At 40.5% G+C, this 23,318-nt stretch overlaps 1 protein-coding gene across 3 annotated transcripts in view; it reads left to right on the top strand.

Moving 5' to 3' along the window:
• Positions 1-1,591: 1,591 nt before the first annotated feature.
• The window catches only part of ldah (lipid droplet associated hydrolase), a 230,683-nt gene continuing 208,956 nt past the window's right edge, over positions 1,592-23,318 (top strand). Inside the window, exons 1-2 of one of the 3 annotated variants that reach the window (XM_052024313.1) lie at positions 1,592-1,637; positions 20,431-20,595. In XM_052024313.1, the coding sequence (XP_051880273.1) occupies positions 20,460-20,595 (136 nt within the window). In that variant the 5' untranslated portion in view covers positions 1,592-1,637; positions 20,431-20,459. Of the gene's footprint in view, positions 1,638-20,430; positions 20,596-23,318 lie in introns of those variants that run through there. The other 2 variants (XM_052024314.1, XM_052024315.1) reach the window with 2 other exon arrangements.

Below are 23,318 nucleotides of genomic sequence, written 5' to 3'. Positions count from 1 at the left end.
ATGGTGTGTGAGTGAATGTGGTAGTGCTTGTTTTAGAAGATGGGATTTGAAGCTATTTCTTTTTCCTAAACCATAAAAGTGAAATCATTAAATTTTGTGGTATTGAAACCCAATTGACCAATACAAAAAAACCTTGCTTCACAAGTCACAATGTGTGAGGCATCTGCATTTCAGGAAAGATATCCTCACTAAAATCTGCTGCCTACTATTCCAATAATTCCACTTCAGATAAGGATAAGAGCAGCACTGCAAGTGGCTTTCAAGGTGACTGTGAACTTGTATACACCAGAATCCTTCAAAGCTTGAGTTGGAGAGGTTTGCAATATCTCACAGTTTGCTGTCTGCAATACAAAACTGATGTCAGTGGTACCTTCTTATCGAAGACAACTAAATATGTTTCATTCTCTATTACCAAAGCACTGCTGACAGAGAGAGCACATGGATTCATGAGGTGCACTTCTTCTGGTGCAAGATGCCATTGACTGCACACAAGTCACTTTGCAGCTGCTGAATGTCAACTCAAAGATTAACGGCAGCCAAAAAGAGGGAAGGGACTGAGTGGTCCAGAAATTCACAACACTGATGCTGAAGGTAAGTTTACCCAGAGTAGGCGAAATTACATCTTGCTAGTGCCCACTGGGAAATTCAGCCCATGACTTTCTACCAGGATTTCTGTTAGCACAAAAAACATATTTCCAGCATAAAACTCCCTTAACTGACATCAACAATACAGCAATGTGCAATTTTTCAGAGTGACTTTCAAAATTACAGGTCTGAGACATTTCTTGTTTACACACAGAACAAACAGTTTTATTTTTAATCAATGTCATTTCTCCTTGAGTGGGTGCTATTTAATGGGCCAGCACTCAAACTATAATCTTTGCCGGGCTTCTCTAATGCAACCTATACCATCACTGCCTACTCTGCACACTATTCACGCTGAAGAGTGTGCCTTCTTTACACCTCTGCAGTCAGAACTTACTTCAAATGGGTATTTGTCTTCACTTAACACATGTAGGATGGGCCAATGGCATCAGCGCTATCACAGCACCTCTGAGGACAACATTGGAGGATACACAGAACGTCTTAAGGGTTACACACTTGGAGTTTATCAGAAACCAACTTCTTATCTGGGTACCTCTGAAAGGCCATGGCTAAGAAGGCCAGTTTTCCTTGATGAGATCAGCCATCTCCTGCACCCTCAAATTCAGACTCACCCATATGACTGGACTCAGAGTCGAAGTCAAGGTCACTGTGGCTCTAGCCTCCTAGCCTCAGGGTCATGCAGGTCACTGCCACTAACTTCTGGCGTATCTCACCAAAAAAGGATGGTTTCGTTCAGCACAGGCGATTCAATGCTCGGTGGGCTTTCTCAGATAATCATGCTATTTTAAAAAGATATACGCGTTACTTTAAATAATATGGACAGTACCCTTTTGTGGAAATTGTCTCAAACCAAGAAGTGACGGGAGTTTCGGAGGGAATTGCTGCTGAAAGACAAATGATAATTTGGTTGTTCTGGTCCCGGCGAAATTCTTGTGTTTCGCTCAAGAGCAGCGGGCGGAACCTTCGGACGAGAGCAGGAGGGTGGGGGAAGGAGAGAGACGACGGAGCGGACTGACTGGCCACCGGAAGAGGTAAAAGAGAGAGAATAGAGGAGGGGGATTGAAAAGTGGAGAGGGGAGGGTCGGAGGGGAGGGGGAGGAGAGGGGAGGAGAGGGGAGGAGAGGGAGAGAGGGAGGAGGGAGAGAGAGAGAGAGGGAGAGGGAGAGGGGAGGGGGGAGGAGGGAGAGAGAGGGAGAGGGGAGGGGGGAGGAGGGAGAGAGAGGGAGAGGGGAGGGGGGAGGAGGGAGAGAGAGGGAGAGGGGAGGGGGGAGGAGGGAGAGAGAGGGAGAGGGGAGGGGGGAGGGGGGAGAGGGAGGGAGAGGGGAGGGGGGAGGAGGGAGAGAGAGGGAGAGGGGAGGGGGGAGGAGGGAGAGAGAGGGAGAGTGGGAGGAGGGAGAGAGGGAGGGAAAGGGGAGGGGGGAGGAGGACGGGAGAGAGGGAGGGAGGGAGAGGGGAGGGGGGAGGAGGGAGAGAGAGGAGGGGGAGGAGGGAGAGGGGAGGGGGGGAGGAGGGAGAGGGGAGGGGGGGAGGAGGGAGAGGGGAGGGGGGGAGGAGGGAGAGGGGAGGGGGGGAGGAGGGGGAGGGGGGGAGGAGGGAGAGGGGAGGGGGGGAGGAGGGAGAGGGGAGGGGGGGAGGAGGGAGAGGGGAGGGGGGGAGGAGGGAGAGGGGAGGGGGGGAGGAGGGAGAGGGGAGGGGGGAGGAGGGAGAGGGGAGGGGGGAGGAGGGAGAGGGGAGGGGGGGAGGAGGGAGGGGGGGGAGGAGGGAGGAGGGAGGGGGGAGGGGGGAGGAGGGAGGGGGGAGAGGGGAGGGAGAGGGGAGGGGGGAGGGAGAGGGGAGGGGAGGGGAGGGGAGGGGGAGGGAGAGGGGAGGGGGGAGGGAGAGGGGAGGGGTGGGGGGGAGAGGGGGGTGGGGTGGGGGGGAGAGGGGGGAGGGGAGGGGGGATGGGGAGGGGAGGGGGGGAGGAGGGGGGGGAGAGGGGGGAGGAGGGGGGGAGGGGGGGAGGAGGGGAGGGGAGGGGAGGGGGGGAGGAGAGGGGGGGGGAGGAGAGGGGGGAGGGGAGAGAGGGGAGGGAGAGGGAAGGGTTGGAGGGGAGGAAAAGAAAGTGCAAGGTTTAAGGGGCACAGAAGAGAGTGGGGATAGAGGAGGGGTTAAAGGCAAGTGAGGGGGAATGGGGGAGGTGGAAGAGTGGATCAGGGAGGGAAGGGAGAGGGAAATGTCAAGGAAGTGGAGGAGAGGGAAGGGATGAGGGAGGGGGATAATGGGAAGTGCAGCAGATCATATGGAGCTGGAGGATGGAAGTGGTGGAGAAAGAAAGGGAGGGAGGGATGAGGGGAAAGTGAGAGATGGGAATAAAAATGGAGAGAGGATGGCGACAAGGTTATGGGGAGCAGGAAGAAGTTGAAAAGAGGCAGACGAGATGGAAACAGGCAGGTGTGGAAGGAGTTGAAGAAACGATGGGCAAGGGGAAGAGTTAAATGAAAAGAGAGGCAAGGTTGAGGGAGTGAAAGAGAAGGGACTGGGGCTGAGTGGGTGTAACTGGAGAGGGAGGGTGTAGAGGAAGTATAGTTGAGGCAGTTGGGTGCTCATAAATATGGGAAAGTGAAAGTGGAATAGGATCAAAGTGCAGTGAGGCGACATGTATGGAGAGAGGGATGATTTAGAAATATTTTGCTGATGGAATGTTGGAGAGGGTAGTGAAAGGGACACCAGTGGGGAAAAAAAAAGGAGACAGAGAGGGTTGGCATGACCATGACATAGCCAATAAGGGTGTTAATGTTCATTGTTCCAGCATTTCAGGGATGCTGCTGTGCGTTTATCATAATTATTGTTTGAAATTATTGAGAAGACTACAGATAAATAAACTGGCATGTTATTTTAATAACTATAATGTTGTAGTGTCACTAATAATTTAGAAAATCAAATTATGTCATAATGTTCATACTTTAGAATTAATGTTCAAATAATCATTAATACAGCTTTTAAGATCCATTTACCATTACGTGTTGGCTTTTTAAGTGGGAGATCTGGCTCATACTGCTCTCTGATCCATGATCATTAAAATCATTGAATTATACCATTTTGGTTTAATTAATTTTGCTTTGATTTCTGTGCAATTATGAAAAGAGAATATAGTCAGACATTAAAAAGCACTGTTGTGATGTGTTTATAAGACATCATTCCCACACTGTCCAAAATGTTTATGTAAGCACTGGTGTATTATCAGGGACAGCGTTTTGATAACCAGTATTGTTTCCATAATCACACATGACTAATTGAATATAATGTGACAACATCCAAAGTTATGTGATGAACCCAAGAATACTTTCAATGGTATCTTGATGAAAATTCTCTTTATGGTGTCTGAGGAGTCAGCACAGTGCCCAAGGCATCGCAATTTAGATCAATCTTTTTTAGAAAATGCTAGAAACACTGAGCAGGTGAGGTAGCATCTGTGGAAAGAGAAACAGTTAACATTTCAGACCTGGGACCATTCATAAGGACTTGGAAAAACAGAATACAACTTAGTTTTCAATAGCAGAGAAGGTGGGAAGGAGATGGTGGAACAAAGGGATTATCTCTGATAGGATCAGGACAAATGGCTTAATGTGGCAGTTAGGTCTATATAATGTGTTGCTAATGGTAAAGCTGTAGGAGATGCCCAGCAGGCCAGGTGGTCCAAGCAGGGAAAAAAAGAAACACTGAGTCAAAATGATGATAGGCAGAAATGGCCAGACAGAAAGAAAGAAAGAGTTACCTAAAGTTAGAGAATTTGATATTGACTCCAGAAGACTGGTGTGCCTAGATGGAAGATGAAGTGTTGTTCCTCGGGCTTGTGTTGGGCCTCGATCTAACAGTGCAGGTGGTCACAGACAGAATGGTCAGAATGGGATTGTGAATTAAATGGCAGCAACTGGAAGCTGAGAGTCACTCCTGCGGATTGAATACAGGTGCTTTGCAAAGGACTCTTTCTGCATTTGGTATTTCCAATGTCAAGGAGACTACATTGTGAACACTGAGTGCAGTATGCTGGTTTGGAAGAAATGCAAGTGAATTGCTGTTTCACTTGTAAAGACTGTCTTGGTCCCTGGATGGTGTGAGGGGAAGAGGTGCAAGGACAGGTGTTGCATCTGCTACTGTTGCATGCGGAAGTGCTATAAGACAGGAAGTGGTAGTTGGGGTCAGAAGAGCAGACCAGGGAGTCGCGAAAGGAGCGATCTCTTCGAAATGATGAAAGGGGAGCGGAATATGTGTGTGGTGGTGGAACCTTATTGTAGCTGACAGAAATTTTGGAGGATGGTCCATTGAATGTGGAGGTGGAAGGTAAGGACAAGAGGAAATCTGTTCTTGCTCTGTCCAAGAGGAGAGGGGTGAGAGCAGAAGTGCGAGTAATAGATGAGCTGTGGTCAAGGCCTCTGCCCGTAATGGTAGAGGGTAAACCATGGTTCAGAAAGAAGGAAGACATTTCAAAGACACCCGTGCAGAATCTCTCATTATTGGAGCAAATGCAACAGAGAAGAAGGAACTAGGTTAATGGAACAGAGTCCTTATATGAGGCAGGGTGGGAGGAAGGAGAGTGAAGATAGCTGTGGGAGCCTTTGGGCTTGTAAGCAATGTTTGTGGCTATCCTGTCCTCTGAGTTGGCGAAGGAGAGATCCAGAAATGGATGAGAGTCAGGGATGGACCATGTGAAAGTGAGGTCAGGGTAGAATTTAGCAGCAGAAGCGATGAAATATTTGAGTTCTGTCTGAGTGTATGAAGGAGCACCAAATATTCTTCAGTGTATCAAAGAAAGAGTTGTTTGAGGAGGATTGAAACAAAGACTGTTCCATGTATCCAACAAAAAGACAGGCATATGTTGGGGCTGTGTGAATGTCCATAGCTACACCTTTGATCTGGAGAAAAGAATGGAGTTGAAGGAGAAGTTGTACAATGTGAGGACAAGTTCAGCCAGGTGGATGAGTGTATTGGTGGAGGGGGACTGGTTGGGCCTCTGTTCAAGGGAGAAGTGGAAGGCCCCCAGACCTTCCCGATACGGGGTGGATGTGTGGAAGGATGTCCATGGTGAAGATGAACTAGTTGGGATCAGAGAATTAGAAACACTTTGAGTGGTGGACAGCATCTGTGACGTCCCTGATGTTTTTTTTTCAGTTTTTGGGATCTGGGTGATTATTGCCCCACCCCAATTGTACTTCAACTGTAGCTTACCAGGCTCTTTCAGAGCCAATCACATTGATGGGTCTGGAGTCACATGTAGGCCACGTAGGGGTCACAATGGCAAATTACTAAGAAATGAAATGGCAAAGTATTTGACAGTTTGTAGACTTTTGAAAACGACTGGGAAATATACCAAAATCAGTATGCACAGCATTATTCAGTGATGCACATGGGAAAAAAGCCAGTAAAATATTTAAGTAAAAAATAATGAAATGGATGCCTGAATCTATGAAGCCAAGATATAAGTCACAGTGGAATGGAGTATTCATGTGAGGGTGCAAGGTGAGACGTGACTACTTGAGCAAGATCAGACAAAGGTCAGTTGGATATCTGCAGCAAACATTTGCACAAGCTTCATTATGAAGAGGATGGAAACTAGGAATCTGGGTTTTAGTGCCAGATGGACTGAGGCAGGGTCAAGGGTGGATAGTTTTGTGATGGAAAGTATGGGGGGGTCAGTTGCTCAATGGAGTCAAATAAAGTATTTGACAACCAAAATTGCAACTGCAGGGTTTGACACTTGGCAATGTAACATGGAAACAGTGCTCCAGATGTTACCCTCAAAGTTGCTTCTTGACTTTTAAATAGCATTAAACCAGCATTATGGTTCACCCTGGTGCAGTCTATGAAAACCCCATAATGAGCACGATCCTCAACTGATTGGTCACAGAGCAGCATTCTCAGACTTCCCTGTGGAACTCCACGCTGTGTCAGTTCCAGTGCGACATTCTTCATTGATTTATTGCAATATCTGGCAGCTGCTGGCATTTAGCTTTACAGCTGCAACATTAGCTCCAAGCACTCAAAGGGTCATCTCACAAAACAAAGCAGCACACTGCCAGCCAGATTGAATGGATGCTGCAGCTATGGGAAGAGAGTTGGGGAGTGCTCCCTTGGAGTTAGAAGGATCTAGACATGCAGTTGAGGAATATTGCCTGCAGAAGGCCTGTGCAAGGAAACCAAATGCATCCTTCAGGACTGTAAACAGGTGTTCCTGGCAGGAAGTTGTCAGTGAGATATTTGTAAGAGGTGATGCTACTTGAATGGAGTCTGCATTTTGAGCAAGCCTGCAGTGCAGGTAAATGTCAGGGTCTTCTCTGCCTGTACCTGTGGGCTAAAGGAAAGGAAATGGAGATTTTTCTCCTTAAGTATGACATTTGGAGTTCAGGAACAAGCAACAAACTTACATGCTTGGCCAAGATCAACCTGGAATGATCCTGAGGCTAAGAGGTTGAGAGTGGCTGTGACCCTGACTTCTGAGGGCAAGGCAGTCAAATAACATTGTGAGACTGTGCCTGATGTCACAGGAGATCAGATTTCTCAACAAGGACAAAATTAATGCAGTTTGAATCTTATTCCTTTAAATACCACACTTTGAGTGGGATTAATAAAGCCTGGTCATTCTGTGATCAAGTAAGAACCATCAGCTTTCAGACCAGTACAGTTGAAAATCTCACTGGAGACAAGTTTTACATCTACCACTGCTGTTTTTGTCAATGGGATAAGTTTTAGACTGGATTAAAAATGTTGGGGAAAATAACAATCCCCCTGAATGATCAAGGATTAAATTTTCTTAGTGGGTGCTATAATGTTACTTTCCTCTATTTTAAGCCAATTTTCAACTGCACAGTCCATTTTAGTTTGAGTTGCATAAAGACATTTTTAGGCCTCAGTGTTATATATTGTGGGCTGGCGATGATCGCTTGGGTCTTCCTCGCTGTTTTAACTCATGGATATTGTGACTCTTTCATGACTTTATGTTCAGACAAAGAACCAGAACTAAGTGGAGGTGTTGGGAGAGGAAGAGCTGAGGGGCACAGCACCTGAGGAAAGGAAACCAGTTAAAATGTTAGCACTCTTTCAACCACAGGGCCTGTGTCCTTAACTTTATTGTACAGTATTTGCATCTTAAGAATTTGTTGTCTTCACTAGATGTTCTTAAAGGACAAGGTTCAAGAGATCATAAATTTTTATAATCCTGCATTAAGATTCAAGACCAGATTGCTTCTTAAATTTACAAGTAATTAACTGGAAAAATTAACTTGATTTCCAACCATACTTCATCCAGTCAGGTTCTTTTACAGAAATTTTCCTTAAAGGACTTGCTCTTGGGTTGTTTATATTTAATGATATCTTGACAATGTGACTTGTGCTCCTCAATAAAATTCCACACCACAGATAACTTGATGAGTTTGTCAGTACTCATAATCTGATCAATGGAATTTTTGTGGACAGATAGGGAACTCTTTCTAGTTGAACAACACCCAGTTTTCCATTATCTGACTAGTTTTCCATTATCTGACTAGTTTTCGTGTTAAATATCTCCTGAGAAAGTATTCTGGCATTTTCGAAGTTGATGAAACAGCTTTCTACATAGCAGTGGAAAAAATAAGTATATTGCAAGTACAAAGGAGAGAATATTTGCCCTTGATTCTTGCACAGTTGGGCAATCCAAACCTTAAGGGGATTTTGGATTTTTTTTTAATGCAAGGGGCAGAATTTAGTTTAGTTTCTCATTTTACTCCACTCTGATTCCTGAGATTGCTGTTTCTTTTCTCTCTGCTGTGTGAAGTTGGTGGAAAGTTTTCAGCAGAAGGGAGTGGGATGGAGGAAGAGTTTAAAAACTTGCACAGCACTGAAAATTTAAAATCTTTTTAAGGGAGGAATGAACTAGCTCATTCAGTAAATTTTGTAATGTAACAATTGCTGCAGGTTCTAAAGGACAAGTGCATGGTATTGATTTGGAACACAGAGTCACTAAATTAGATTGAACCTTATTGTTCTGTCTGCTATGTGGATAGTGCCACCTGCTGTTACAGCACCTCTAGCATCCTAAAACCACTCACTGGCTTTAATATGTAATAGATTAATAGCTAGAAACAATCAGAACTTGGTAGACGAGATCAGGAAAAAAAGTGATAAATCCCAGATTCAGATGTATAAAATCTTGGTCAGGTGTAAAGTAAAACTTTTCACAGTTTTATTCTCATAAATGCAGTGTCATATAGTTTTGAGTGTCTGTAATGTTGATTTTGTAAGATAAAGAAAACAGTTTGAAAATTACTTAGAAAAAATGTCATGCTGCAGCAGATTATGGTGTTAACATTTCTCCAGCAGTTGTCATGGTATTGAATGTGGCACAGGGAATGGTTATCTCAGTTTGAGGTTAACTCAGTGAAGAGCAGTTTAAGCCTCCCCAAACATCCAAACCATAGCTCAGGCAAGTGGGTTCATCTTACAGAATTTGTGAAAAAAAAATTTAATCTCAAGAGAAAATGACAGTAGTTTATTCATGCTTTCTAATGAGTGAAATAAAACTTTATATTGCCACTAATCAAGCATTATATTTGTTTCATTTGTTTTGAAGGAATTTTTAATTTAAGCAGTTTAAATTAAATAGGTTAAATTAGTTTTCAAATTAAGTTACGTTAAGTTTTATGTGCTAATGAAGGCCATTCTTATTTGCATAAGATCATGGCAATTTACTCTTTAAGCAATACCTTTTGTTTAATTATAAATTTCCCAAGCTATCTTTGACATACTGTATCTTTGTACAGTATGTTATCCAAAGAAGAAATGTCGAATCAAATGAGGCAACCACAAAAATAAATTTGCACAATTATCATATGGAATAACATAATTAAACAAAAACTGTGTTGGGATCTGTACTCAGAGGAATGAATTCCATCATTCAAACTCCTGTTTGTAAAAGCATAACTAGAGAATGTGGATTAATCAGTATCTTATTATTTCAAATGTATATATATTTTCTTTGATAATTTTTAAAATATCATGCACCAATGTTACTGCTGAAACTTTCTGGGAGAAATTACTGAGCCTGAGTAGAGGGAACTGAATTGACATGTGGTTGAAATGACAAGATCATCAAACCAGTCTGGGTCGACATCTGTTTCTGGTTTGTTAATTTGGCTCCCTCATACGGTTGGACTGGATAATTCCTCAAAGCATTTGCTGGCTGTAATATTATCAGTACCATTCCTCCTCCTCCGTTCGTCGCCCACCCCTCCCCCCCCCAAGGATGACAAACCCGCTTCCTTAACCTTTTAAAAATTTGCCTCAAAATTAGATTGTTGACACATGTGGGCAGAATTTCCTGTAGTATCAGCTTTGGAAAGTTACACCTGCAGTTATGCTAATTTCTTCATTTTTGCCAGTATCCACTTGTACTCAGATTTTTTGGCTAATATTTTAACATGTACTGGAATTTAAACATGGAGATAAACAAAATGTTAAACCTATATGCAGGGCACGTTGTCGAGTGGTGAGCAGACCAAAAAGTGTTGCATGATTTGCCTCTTACCTCATTTGAAGTTCTCTGGTCTGATAGAGTATCCCTATTTCACTCTATCACCTTTTAATCTGCCAGGTCGAGGGTAGTTGATGTCTTAGAGGTCATCACACTTCTGCTCTCACAGTAAGTTGCCCTATCACCCTGATGCCTACATTGACTTTATTACCAAGGACTCAGAGTTGTGGCTGCCTTATCTCAGTCTGCTCTCTCCTGCTTGTTTGGCTGGCAATGGCTTTCCAGATGTCTAGATGTCTGGTGGTGCTATTCCTGTGTGGATGTACAAGCTGTTGGTTTAAAGAAGTGTGATATATGTCAATGCAGCCATTCACCATTAAATCTATTGATATGGATGGAACGTTTCGATATTTACCATTCAGCCTGTTGAGATTATGCCAACTCTCAAAGCACTCCCATCAGTCCCTTTTCCCAACTAACCATCCTGCAATCTATTCTGTCTCACGTGCCCATCAACTGCCCTGTGATTCTCCTGCTACCCATCTCCTTTAGGGAGTCAGTCAACCTTACAGCATGTCTTTGGGATTTGGGTGGAAACTGAAGCACCTCAGGGAAACCCATGCAGTCATGGTAAGAACATACAAATTTCCTAAAGACAGTACCTGAGGTCAAGGTCGAACATGCGTGTCCCATATGACAGTTCTGCCACCCCCATACAAGACAAGCATACTTGGGGCAGTCTTCATACTGAGTTTTCCTGTTGTTAGGGCACTTACTTTCCTTCTCATTTTCTCTTTGTGGTTCTTAAAAAAAATCCATGACCTAGGGTCACTCTAAGGTAAACTGTGTTTGCACATGAGGCAAATGGCAAATGTTCCAGTTGATATTTAGCTCTTTATTTACACTCTGACTGAGCAAAATAGTGGAGGCTGACCTATGTCTTGGTTGTTGTGGATTAGTTGCATTAGCTTGGCAGGTAAAGCTGTTAATAGCAAAGTCCTTTCCTTAAACTGCATTTGCCAGATTGACAGTGTGGATGAAGCTGACAAGTGCATCAAGTCAAGCACGATTGTGGCGACAAAGTTAGAGCAAGCTGAAATGGAACAAATCCATCAAGCATATGAAGGCTAGCAAGGCAGCAGGCCTGGATAACATCCATACTAAACGGATAAAGAAATTCAGCAGTAACAAGAAACCAGCTGTTAAGACTATTTAACTTCTTCATACGGACAAACAGTATTCTCATGTTTTGTATTCAGGTGGATTGGTTGATCATTTGTGGATATATTTTAAAGGATGCTAATACACTTCCTTGTGGTGCACTGTTCTGTTGCAGGTGCCAATGGCTGGACTTTTCCCAGTTTAGCATGGAAGCACCAGTTTGATCAGCTCTCGATTGCATGATCTGCCGGTGCTCCTTCTTCATGTCATAAATTTGCTAAAGCAGTGTTTGATGACTAGCTGTGTGGGTGATGCCGAGAAATTGATGAAAGTATCGTAACTACTTTCATTTCTTAAAAAAATATTGTTTCAGGTGACATTCAACATAATGTATGACTCATTTGGTTGGACACCAGCTTGTTTAAGGATAAATTCTTCTTCCAAAATGGGAGATCTGAGATGCAGAAGTGAGGAAGTTTGGGTCTGAGGAATCCTCACCTGGCTTCAGCAATTGTGACATTGTATTTTTAGATCTTCATCTATATTAATATGTCATTTCTTAGTAATTGAACAGTCTCAGAAGCTGATCCCTCATTGCTGCATGAGTTTCTTCATCTGTTTAGTGTTGATGCATCCAGGTCTGCAGCTTTGTCAGTCTTCATGTTCAGGACAGCTGTTACCAATTCAGCTGTTGTAACTTGTCACCAAAGCTGTTCTTTCCTTGATGTACTTGTTGCAATTTATTTTTGTGCTCTTTGTTAGTTGATTTACTTTTTGGAGATGCCTGTGTGCTACTTAGTTAATTGATACATTGTACAGTAGTAATGTTCTGCTTTCTGTGGGTTTTTGCACAGTCCCTTGGTTGTTGACCAAGTTTGTTGTACATAATGTTTGCTTTTCCAATTAAATCCTGACTTGCATTGTTGATTGGCAATGTAATGGCAGGCTCCTTCTTCTGAAGTTTCCTCTGTGAAGTAGTTGATCCAAATATAATTGTTGTAGATGGTGTCCAGGTCAGATAATATGTGGTTCGTTGAGTAAACCTGTGGGATGCGTCTTCCGGCACTACAGCTTTTGCATAACATTGGCAAGCAGTTCATAATTTTCTAGGTTAGTTTAATGCTTCAGTGAAACCTGCAGTGAATTCATGCCATTTGAAATTGAAGCTAAAAAAAGCTGAAGTTTTGTTGTTAGAGCTGGTTAGATGTGAATTTCAGTGGGATGACATTGAAGTTAGGAGTTTGGGTCATGACTATCTGATAGATTGGCACTGTAAAGCTGTTATTGACAAATCAGGTCAGGATTCTGGTGTCCAGTGTTGTTTATTGAAGAAGCTTGAGCTCATTAGGCTGGATCAGTTGGTTTGCCTTTGGGCAGGTACTCACCAATTCTACTAAATATTGCATGTGCATTTGGCACAGTGTCTGTTAGAGTCACCACTGACAGTTTAAGTTTTGTTTATGTGTCATTGTGTGTTGATTAGATGAATTACATAGCGCATAGAACATTACAGCACAGTACAGGTCCTTCAGCCCACAATATTGTGCCAACGTTTCATCCTGCTCTAAGATCTATCTAACCCTTCCCTCCCACATAGCCCTCCATTTGTCTATCATTCATATGTCTATCTAAGAGTCTCTTATATGTCCTTAATGTATCTGCCTCCACAACCTCAACCACAATTCCACGCACCCACCACTCTCTGTGTAAAACACTTACCCCTGATATCCCCCTTATATCTTCCTCCAATCACCTTAAAATTATGCCCCCTCATATTAGCCATTGTCACCCTGGGAAAAAGTCTCTGACTATCTACTCGATCTATGCCTCTTATCATCTTGTACACCTCTATCAAGTCACCTCTCATCCTCTTTCTCTCCAAAGAGAAAAGTCCTAGCTTGCTCAACCTATCCTCATAAGACATGCTCTCCAATCCAGGCAGCCTCCTGGTAAATCTCCTCTGCACCCTCTCTAAAGCTTCCACATCCTTCCTGTAATGAGGCGACCAGAACTGAACACAATACTCCAAATGTGGTCTAACCAGAGTTCTATAGAGCTGCAACATTACCTTGCGGCTCTTAAACTCAATATCCCGACTAATGAAGGCCAACACTCTATACAACTTCTTAACAACCCTATCGACCTACGCGGCAACCTTGAGGGATCTATGGACGTGGACCCCATTCTTCCACACTGCGAAGAGTTCTGCCATTAACCTTGTATTCTGCCTTCAAATTCAATCTCCCGAAGTGTATCATTTCACACTTTTCCGGGTTGAACTCAAATTTCATTTTGAGTGTTTTGTGAGGACTGAATTTGTTGATATTTCTTTGACGTTAACTTTCAGGATCTCAATGTCATTTACAAGTCATTCATGTTGTCTTGATGGCACATCTGATTTTACAAAGGCTGCTTGGCAGTCAGCATCTTCATCCCAGGCATACAATCTTGAGGCAAGTTTAGTTCTTAATGGTTTACGTGGTATACAGAGCAGGATTTGGAGTCAGAAAGAACCCCAAGATGGTGATGTGATTCCTCTTTATGTCACCCTCTTGTCATTCTTGCCCCTCGGACATAGTAGCATCAAGTCTCTTCTAGGTTATACTTTCTTCCTTTTTCATAAAAAAAAAGCTGTCTGATGTTCACCAAACCAAAGCAAAAATTGAGGAAATTCAAATGCAAATTGCACTCCGGACACATTGGGCTTCGGAATCTTTGCACTAGTTTGAAAACATTGTGTTAGGAAACAGCTCCACCTTGAAACCTGAGTGATCCGACATGATTAAATTAATCACCATTGAGAGTTGCTGCTTATTGGACCTATTTGCAGATTTTCGAGAAGGTTCCTTAAACTGCAGCTACTTCAGGTGCAAGGATATTGTAAATAGCTTAGCATAACACTATTACAGTGCCAGCGACCCAGGTTCAATTCCCACCAATGTCCATAAGGAGTTTGTACGTTCTCTCTGTGTGTCTGCGTAGGTTTCCTCTGGATGCTCTGGTTTCCTCCCACATTCCAAAGACGTACAGGTTAGGAACTGTGGGCATGTTATGTTGGCGCCGGAAGAGTGGTGACACTTGCGGGCTGCCCCAGCACATTCTCAGTAATGCAAAAGGGTGCATTTCATTGTGTGTTGCGACATACAGTACATGTGACGAATAAATAAATATCTTAAAAATATTAAAACGAAATCTGCAAAGAATTGCTTATTAATTTTATAGACTAGATTAAGTAATTTCATTGTGTTAAAATAAAGTTTGCATACGGATGGTGGAGTAGAAATTCTGATTAAAAATCCTTTTCATTGCCCAAGACCTCTATGTCACTGTGCAGTAAGCACTTGCTGGTCATTGATCATTTTAGACAGTGGTTGAAGTTGGAGCTGCTTTAGCAGCAGCACCAGTTTTGTATTGCCAGCTGATGGATGACTGAGAGTCCTAATTTCTACCACCATAGTAGAATATGAATGGATATACTAATATAGGGATCAATTTCCTGCCAGTATGTTTTAAATATCTTGAGAACAAATTGACAAGGAAGCACTCCCAGTCTCTTACCATTATTTAACCCTGCTTTTCACTTATAAAATGTCCATATGGTTCACACCAAAAGATAAATTGAAGACATCAACCTGACTCTGGAGTTATTATTGTCATTTTCGTGTTCCTGCAAACTAAAAATTATGAAAGTAGTAGTACTTAAGCAATCAAGGCTTTCTTTTAAAATTTGCTTCACTTCAAGAGAGAATTTATTATTCATGAATGATTTAACCATCTGCACCAGAGCATGGAACACTTTTGTTTTGATTTTGTTAGATATTTGGCAGGATGACCGTAAAAGTGCTTTCATTTGACAACATATTTCATGACTGGATTAAATCAGAGTACAAACAGCTTTTGCGACTGGGGTTCTATTCAAGACAGGAAATTGTAAAATACATTGGAAATTATAATTAAGAAGGCTTCCTATTCATTGACTCATTGATAAGGCTGCAGTAAAAATAAACTTTTATTTCAAGGTACAGCCTTTCTTCTGCATTTCTGTCGTAAATAGAAGCAATGACAGAGATGCATGTGGGATATATATTTTTTAAAATAATGAACCAGCTATTGAAAGAGGCTAATACAAGGGCATGCTTGTTTGTCATTCCATACTACTAGCTTTGAGATATTTCAAGCTAATTATCTATTACTGAATGAATAAAGAGATTCTGTTATTGGATTTGCTTTGCTACACATTTGGCTTTATTTCTTAAAGCGAAATGTGTCATTCTCTTGAATTATGCATTAAACAGGTTCTTGCTATCAGGGACAGTTAAAAATTGAAGAACTTTTTTAAAACACTAAATGGCAGCCCTGTTGGACAGTTTGCTTTTGCCCCACCCAGGCTAAGGAACAAAACTGATAAATTCTCCGAAATATGTTGATCATTTTTAATTACTGATTTAAAGGATGTTTATAAGACAATAAGCTAACCAACTACAGTTCTCCAATTCCTCTCATCTGCTCCCCTTTTTTATTTCTCCTCCATGTCAAAGTCATTAGTTAATACCCAGATATGTTTCCACATATGGATGTATCTAAATTTGCTATTTGGTTTCCTGTCATGCACCATCAGGACCCAGCACTTCACTCACCCACTGAACTAATAATTACACCCTCTATCTTTGAATGTTCATAAGTGTAGAGATTGTGAAATCTCTTTAAGAAGAAAAAGGAAATGCTGGAAAACACTCACTAGTTTGGGCAGCATCTGTGGAAAGAGAAATAGTTAATAGCCAGAAACTCTCACCTATTTATACTGTGTGAATGCCATCTTGAAAGATTTTCCTCATACAGTAAAATTTGAAATAAGCAGAAGTGTTTTGACATGCTTGTCCCTTCTTTCCATTTGGGTTGCTGAACTGTATTTAACATAAGCAGGAAATTAGTTATAATGTGATCCACATTACAATTTTTTTTAATGCAACTGCCTTACAAATTTCAGACTGATGAGAGATTGTTGCCTTTATTTGTTTTTATGTAGCACCACTGGAATTGGGAGAACATCCATTCCACATGAGTGGATCCTGGTACTAAGTCAAGTGAGCACAAAGAATTTTATTCCGGTTCGCAGTACACAGGAGCACACACTAAAAATTGCTTACATTTTTGCAGTTACAGCTCCAACTTGATATAAATTGAACTCAGTAAGGGTGCTTGTATTTAACAGAAAAAACCAATCTATTATTGATGATCACCCAAAACATTTTAGATGGGGTTTTCTCTTTCAAATACTTTGAATACATAGCACCATCTTGGACAAAACTTCATATGTTTAAAGAATATATAACAAAATTGCATGCTAGTTTACCTATTTCAAATGCCAATTTAAATGCAATAACTTTAATTAATGTGAGGAATAAGGAACTTATTCTTATAATCCAATGGCCAAGACACTTATAGGAAAAGGGACTAAAAGACAAGCTCTAATTTTTTTTTATGTTACACAAGGAATATCATGCACTTAATATAGTCAAAGAGACACAGAGAATGTTTCAGATATGACATTCTTTGTTGGAACATTCTGAAGGAGGGTCTTGGATCTGAAACACTCAACTGTTTCTATTTCCACAGATGCTGCCTGCCCTGCTGAGTCTTTCCAACAGTTTTTTAATATTAATTTACTATAGTGATTATAAGTTATAATGTGCCATTTTATCTTTAGTAATTTTATGTTTCTTTCCTCAAATAGCCACATTTCAAGAAAACTTGTTAACTAATGAACTTTAGATGCACGTACACAATTCAGAACTTTGATATTGTGGCAGATAAAATCTGGAACATCAATTTAAAACAGGGTTCTTACCATTTACAAAATATTTGCTTAATTCTTCAAATTTAAAACATAGAGTTCTCAACTAGTTGATGCCATGCCCATTCAACAAGCATGGGGTTCCAGTAGGGTTAGGGTAAGCTTCCAAGAGAGGAAGTGTTGTTGCAAGCACATGGCATAGACATTCTGCCTTTGTCAGACAGAGGATGGAGAAAATACCGGTGCCATTGTAACAGGTTAAGGGACCAAGGGACAGTTTCTGTTTGTTACACTGGCTCATAAGCAGTATCTGAATTTGCTGCTGCTTCTTCAAGGCACCAAGTCACTAAATTAAAGATTTTTCAGTTGAAGGGTAACAGTCAGAAATTTGGAATAGAACCATGCACTTCAACATTGGGGTTGTTTAAGCTGCAAGTGTCAACTCCAGTAGCCACTACATACTGTTCAGTACAAAAGATATTCATTTGTGCCTCCTGGGCAACCAAGGTGACAGGCAGTCACATTTGGAACAAAATCCTAAGATTAACAACTTTCCCAATTGCAGCTGCCTTTCCTTCACTACATTGAACACCATCTGCATTTTATCAGCAGTGAGTAGGCATTACCAAGATATCCTTCGAAGGAAAGATTTTCTTTATTGATACTTGAACATATGGAGAAGCATCAGAAGAGTCAGATAATAAGGTATTTCATTGCAAACACCTGTTCTCGCCACTATTAGGCTGGTTTAGATTCCATGTGGCAACAATTTCTGTATTATATTTCTTAGAGGGGAAATAGCCATTATCAAACACCATATTATTCCATCACAGGTCTTGCTGAAATTCATTAACTAACCACCACAGCAGAAATTATAGATGGCTACCATAGTAAGGTCCCTAATAATTTACCCTAACTTAAGTGCTTATGGTTTTGCTTGTCAGATTTGTTTCAGTGAATGTTTTTTGCCAGTAGCAGGTTATGTGCGGAGTGATCTGGGGCAACATGGGGGATGTTTAAGAAAAAGAAAAAGCAAAGAAAAATGTAAAGAAAAAGCAAATTGATTTTCAAATGGAAGGAAATTTGAAAAAGAACTCTTTGTCAGGAATAGAATTTAATTTGTTGTCAGATAGAAATAACTGTTTGGAAAAGTGGGTTTGGATTGTAGTCAGATCAAAAGAAGTCAAGTTTATTGACATATGCAGAACTACAGCGTGGTACATTCGCGATGAAAAACCTGCTTGCCGCAGCATCACAGGCATGTAGGTTCAGACAACATACAGAACATATGCAGAAATTATACCAGATAATGAAGGGGAAAAAAGGCTGTGCCTGTTGTGAGCAGACTTGAAGGGTCACTGTAACCCTACTTGGATATGGAAGCATGTTTTCAAAGATGTAGATTCCATACATCGCTGGATTTAGCTTACCATCTCTTAGATAGTCCTTCTGATAATTTTCTTGAGCCTTTTCACAGGGGAGCTCATTTGGTTCCTAAGACTCGAGAGATAAGAAAAGTTCGTCCATAGAAGGGGAACAACAGTAGCTGTAGATTACTCATGGCATTCAACAGTATGGTTTCCCCATTAACAACAATCACACATTTTTACAGTACCTTTAACCTAGAAAATATCTCAGGGTGCTTCATGGATGGTTGGTCAGCCAAATGTTGACAAAGGAGGAAATATAGGAAGGAGTGGTAAAAGTTTGGATTAAGAGAAACATACTTTATGACTCTCATCAAAATGATGTGAATGACCGATGAAGTTGTTGTTAATAAGGGTGGAATAAAAGTTTATGTCAAAAGTTATTATAGGAGAAATGCTCAGTTCTTCAGGGTTTTAGACTGGGTAGTTAGAGATGATGAAGAGCAAGACCATATGAGGGTTTGAACACCAGAATGTGAATTTTAAATTGAAAGCTTTTGGGATCTGGGGTTAATGTATGTCAGTAAACACAGGATGCTGGATGTGCAGGCTAGGATATAGGCATCACAGAGTTGGACACCCTCAAATTTCTAGAGATGAAAGATGACGGTGAACTATGGTAGAACTGACCAGGAGAGATATGACCATCAAGTCTGAAAGTATCAGTAGATTGGACAAGAGTTGGTTTTGGCAGTGAATTGTCTGAGGCATGTACAAAATGGTTAGTGCTATGGAGTGGTATTATGTAGTCTTTGCAATAGAGAGGTATGAGGACAGAAAGTCAAATTGCATTAACGTAAAATGACAATCTGATTCAGCCTGAGACATCAACTGGAAAGAGAGGTGAAATTAATAGTAAAGGAACAGATGTTTGAGGGTGAAGTGAGCTAAATATTATGGCTTTGGTCTCCTCTGCATTGATGCCTATTGAGGGAGTGCTTGTTTCAAACAGTGCCATCCTCTGGTCTTTTTTCATGGAGTGCAATCAGGAAAACACAATCATTTCATTATGATTTATCACAGATGGTGAAAGACTGTACTAGGAATTCTTTTGGATTAAGGTTCAGTGGTAGGCATTTCTTATCCATTCTTCTTTGATTTCCAGTTGGGATGCTCTGAATATGTCTGAAGTTCCAGGGGAAAATCTAGCCTGGTATGCCTTTCAACTGTGCATGTAAAAAGAACCAGCCTTCTGCACTGCCTCTAGCGAAATTAAGGGTAGTGGGCATTAATATTACTAATAATACAATGTTTCAATTTACTGTCACAAACATGAGCATTCCAATATACTACAGGTGCATGCTTTTCTGATCATTTTTGGGCTTCAAAGTATTCTCCATAATCTAGTCATGGAAAGACTGATAGTAATTGAAAAATATTTGTGTAACTATGAAGGAAACCTGAATTGTTTTGTAACTACATGACCTAAAGGACAGGGAGAAAGATTTTTCAGATTATTTGATGATTGTGTATTTCTTAAAAATTTTAAGTGCATGGTAACGAGTCGATCAACAAACTTGACCTCTGAATTATTTCATTGCTAGTGTTTGATTTAGTGTTCAGAATTATTGCAGGATCCCATGAGGAAACAGCTCTAATATTTACCTTGCTTTGTTGTTCTCATTGTTTCATCGCCAGTGAAATAAAATCAATGTTGCTGCAGCTATTATCATTTTTAAAATTCTTCAGTTGGCTTGCACTTCTGTTGTGGTAGCAATCTTCACACAGCTGTGCAATTTGGGCAGCTTTAAGCTTTGAACCTAAGTTTGCTGTCCAATTCAGAGCTGCGCCATCCATTGGGTGATTGGAAGTCTGCCTGCATCCTTTGGGTTTCATGCAGTTGCAATACGTGCTACCTCTAGGCTGCAGAATATTAGATGTGACTTGAAAATCTTAACAAAAGTTAACTATTCACTCGAGCTTTTCCCAGCATTGATGTTGATTGCATGTTTTTGTGATAGGTATAATTTTGCTTTGTTCTGTTTCCACCATGGAGGAAGAACCCCAGGAAGAATTCCTCTATTGCAATGGGGCTGCTACTCAGCTGTTAAAATTGGGATCCCTTGATTGTTGGTCGAATGACGAATCAAATACTTCCTCCAAGGTGTTATTCCTGATTATCCCAGGTAAGGATCCAATGTATTAGGTTTTCAAAAACAAGCAAAAGAAATTCAGAGGTGTTTTCAAATCCTGAATATTGGAACAAAATAGAAGCAATAGGCCCAGATATTTTGCAAAGATGCTCTTCAGATTAATCACAAGTTTAACAATTTCCAGATAACATAGCAGTATCCTAATGGCATGAATGATGTATAATGGACAAAGTAAGTAATGAATTTCTGTTCTATATAAGTGTGTGCTTAATTCTGATGATACAGATTATTCAGCTGAAATTGTTCAGAAATGAGATTGCCAAACAAATATGAGAATACCTGATAGTAGATTTTGTTTCTTTAAGCCTTCCCTATGGTTTGGTAATTAAAAGGGATATGTTGCATTTATTACCCAATATCCTGGGTAGTAGTTATCAAAAAGGTATTTGTTCTTGATTCTTAGCATCTTGCATTTCACTCATTTTAGTTAATTTATATACTCGAATTGAAATTATTTTGTGTTATTATATTCCTAATCCAATGAAAATTACAGTAATGAGAGAAACCATTTATCCTGCCTTAGTTTGTCAATCTGGAAAGTTATGATGCCTGCAATGTTGCTCTCTTTGGCTGATGGTTTCATGGATTTACAGTCATATGTAAAATGCAGAAATTGAATTTTCAAAGATGATAACAGCATTGAGAGTTTATAATTAGTAGGACAGCTTGAATAGGTTAGGACTCCTTACTCTGGAGGAGAAAAGACTGAGAGGTTAACTCTTCAAAACTGGTGGAGGTGAAGCAGATGTTTCTACATCAACAGGTTCAAAACTTGGGTCATAAATATATTATTGTCATCACTAAATCCAGCGGGGAATTCTGGAGCAACTTCCTTACCCAGAAAGTGTTGAAAATGTTGAATTTGCTATTACAGGGGGTAAATAAAGCAAAGAGTATAGATTAATTTAAGAGGAAGCTTGGTATGAGCATGAAAAATGAATTACATCTTGGCAATATAAGACGAAGGTTAGAGGAGCTCATTTGAAGCATAAACACAGGCATAGCCTTGTTAAGCCAGATGTGCCATAAATTCTAAGTAATACATTACATGATATGGCTGCTGTGGCTTCAATCTTTGATTGGCTGGAAATCAGCAATTGCTGAACTCCACATCCTTTCATGAATCTAGAAAATTAACAACTTTTATTCACACTTTAGTTTTATCCATGTAAGCACAATTTGCTGTGACCATGTCCATGTAAATGAATGGATGTGGATATCCAACATTGGAATGTATTTGAAGGCTGCAAGATACATTTTGGGCTTTTGAAAAAAACAAATGAGAATATTCATGTGTTAGTCAAGGAACATCTTTATTACATTTGCCATTTAGCAGACAGTGCTAATGAGTCACCTGAAATTCCTAGTGTTTTTACTGGTTCTCATTTGGTTCTGAATGCAGTATTTCTCAACCTTAATTACACAAGTGCCAGGAGAACACCTATTCATTTTTATCCATTCATATAGATTTTCATAAGTCAGGAATGGTTGTTGTCTGTTGTGGAACTGATGCTGCCCTGTATTTTGGGATTGGATCAAATCATACTTTGTCTTTTTGAGAATGGAATAATTTATTGCAATACTGTGGCCAGTTTATGGATGCCAGGCATGATATTTACTGAAAGTGCAGCTGAATTCCTAGGCTCTATTCCAGAAATTCCATCCAAACGTAACAGATCAGTCAGCTGAAGGAGAACTATGTGTCTTCAAAAGCCTGATCTTGGAGAAGCTCTTGGCCCAAATGGTTTAAAGAGCTTGGGTTATTAAGTCCCCTCTGAGACATAAGCTGCTTCCCTTAACAAGTAATGTGCCTGTCCACAAGAGGAAATCAATCAGACCAAAAACTCCAGAGTGCTGTCAAATGTTTTGGATTATTGTAACAGGCTAAGAAATGTATTTTTAAATGTCTTTAATATGAGCTGGAAGCTGAATCTAGAAAAATGATGGAATATCAGAAAGCTTGCCTATTTTGAGGGTCAAGACATTGATTTTAACCTAATATTGTAGCACACCCCACATTACACTTGAAAATTTTAATATTTCAAATGACTGATTCTTAACGATAAGCATTACAATGGACCCCTGTATAACTTCATTTAAACTCCCAGTTGTTCAATGATTGCACAATTAATTTTTTTGGAAAATAATGGAAACAGTTGCAATTGTGGTAATTATGTGACTTTTGTTCAATAATAACTTCCAGAATGCAAGCAGTTTTTTGGTGATGGCATATACTGTAAAAGTCTGAAGTCGATTTTTATTTTCAGAATTTTGAGTTTTGGGGTCCAATGTACATTTTAGTCTAAAATGAACAATAATTATTACAAGTAATTAGAAAATACATGCACTTCCTTCCTTATGACAGCTACAACCTATTTGCCAATTGTGTAACTTTATTATTTTGTATCAAATACTGACATTTCATTAAAGTTGTGGACAGTTAAAATGTTTTTGATAGTCAAAGTGTTTGTTGTTTTATATTTTACAGTAATTGTAGAGGTACAAATGAATGGAAATCACTGTTCATCTGTCATAATTCAGTTCATGAATGTAATTTACAACATTCATGATCAGATTTTAACTAGAGCTGTAAGAAATTTTACTTTGGCTGTGATTTTTATGTTTTCCAGTAACCCATTTTCCAATCTTACTTTTGTTTGGGCCAGCTATGATGTATTACTTCACTGGGAGTCATT

The sequence above is a fragment of the Pristis pectinata genome, chromosome 10 (genome assembly GCF_009764475.1).
Source record: "Pristis pectinata isolate sPriPec2 chromosome 10, sPriPec2.1.pri, whole genome shotgun sequence".
NCBI classification, from domain to species: domain Eukaryota; kingdom Metazoa; phylum Chordata; class Chondrichthyes; order Rhinopristiformes; family Pristidae; genus Pristis; species Pristis pectinata.
This window is presented reverse-complemented; position numbering and strand designations above follow the sequence as displayed.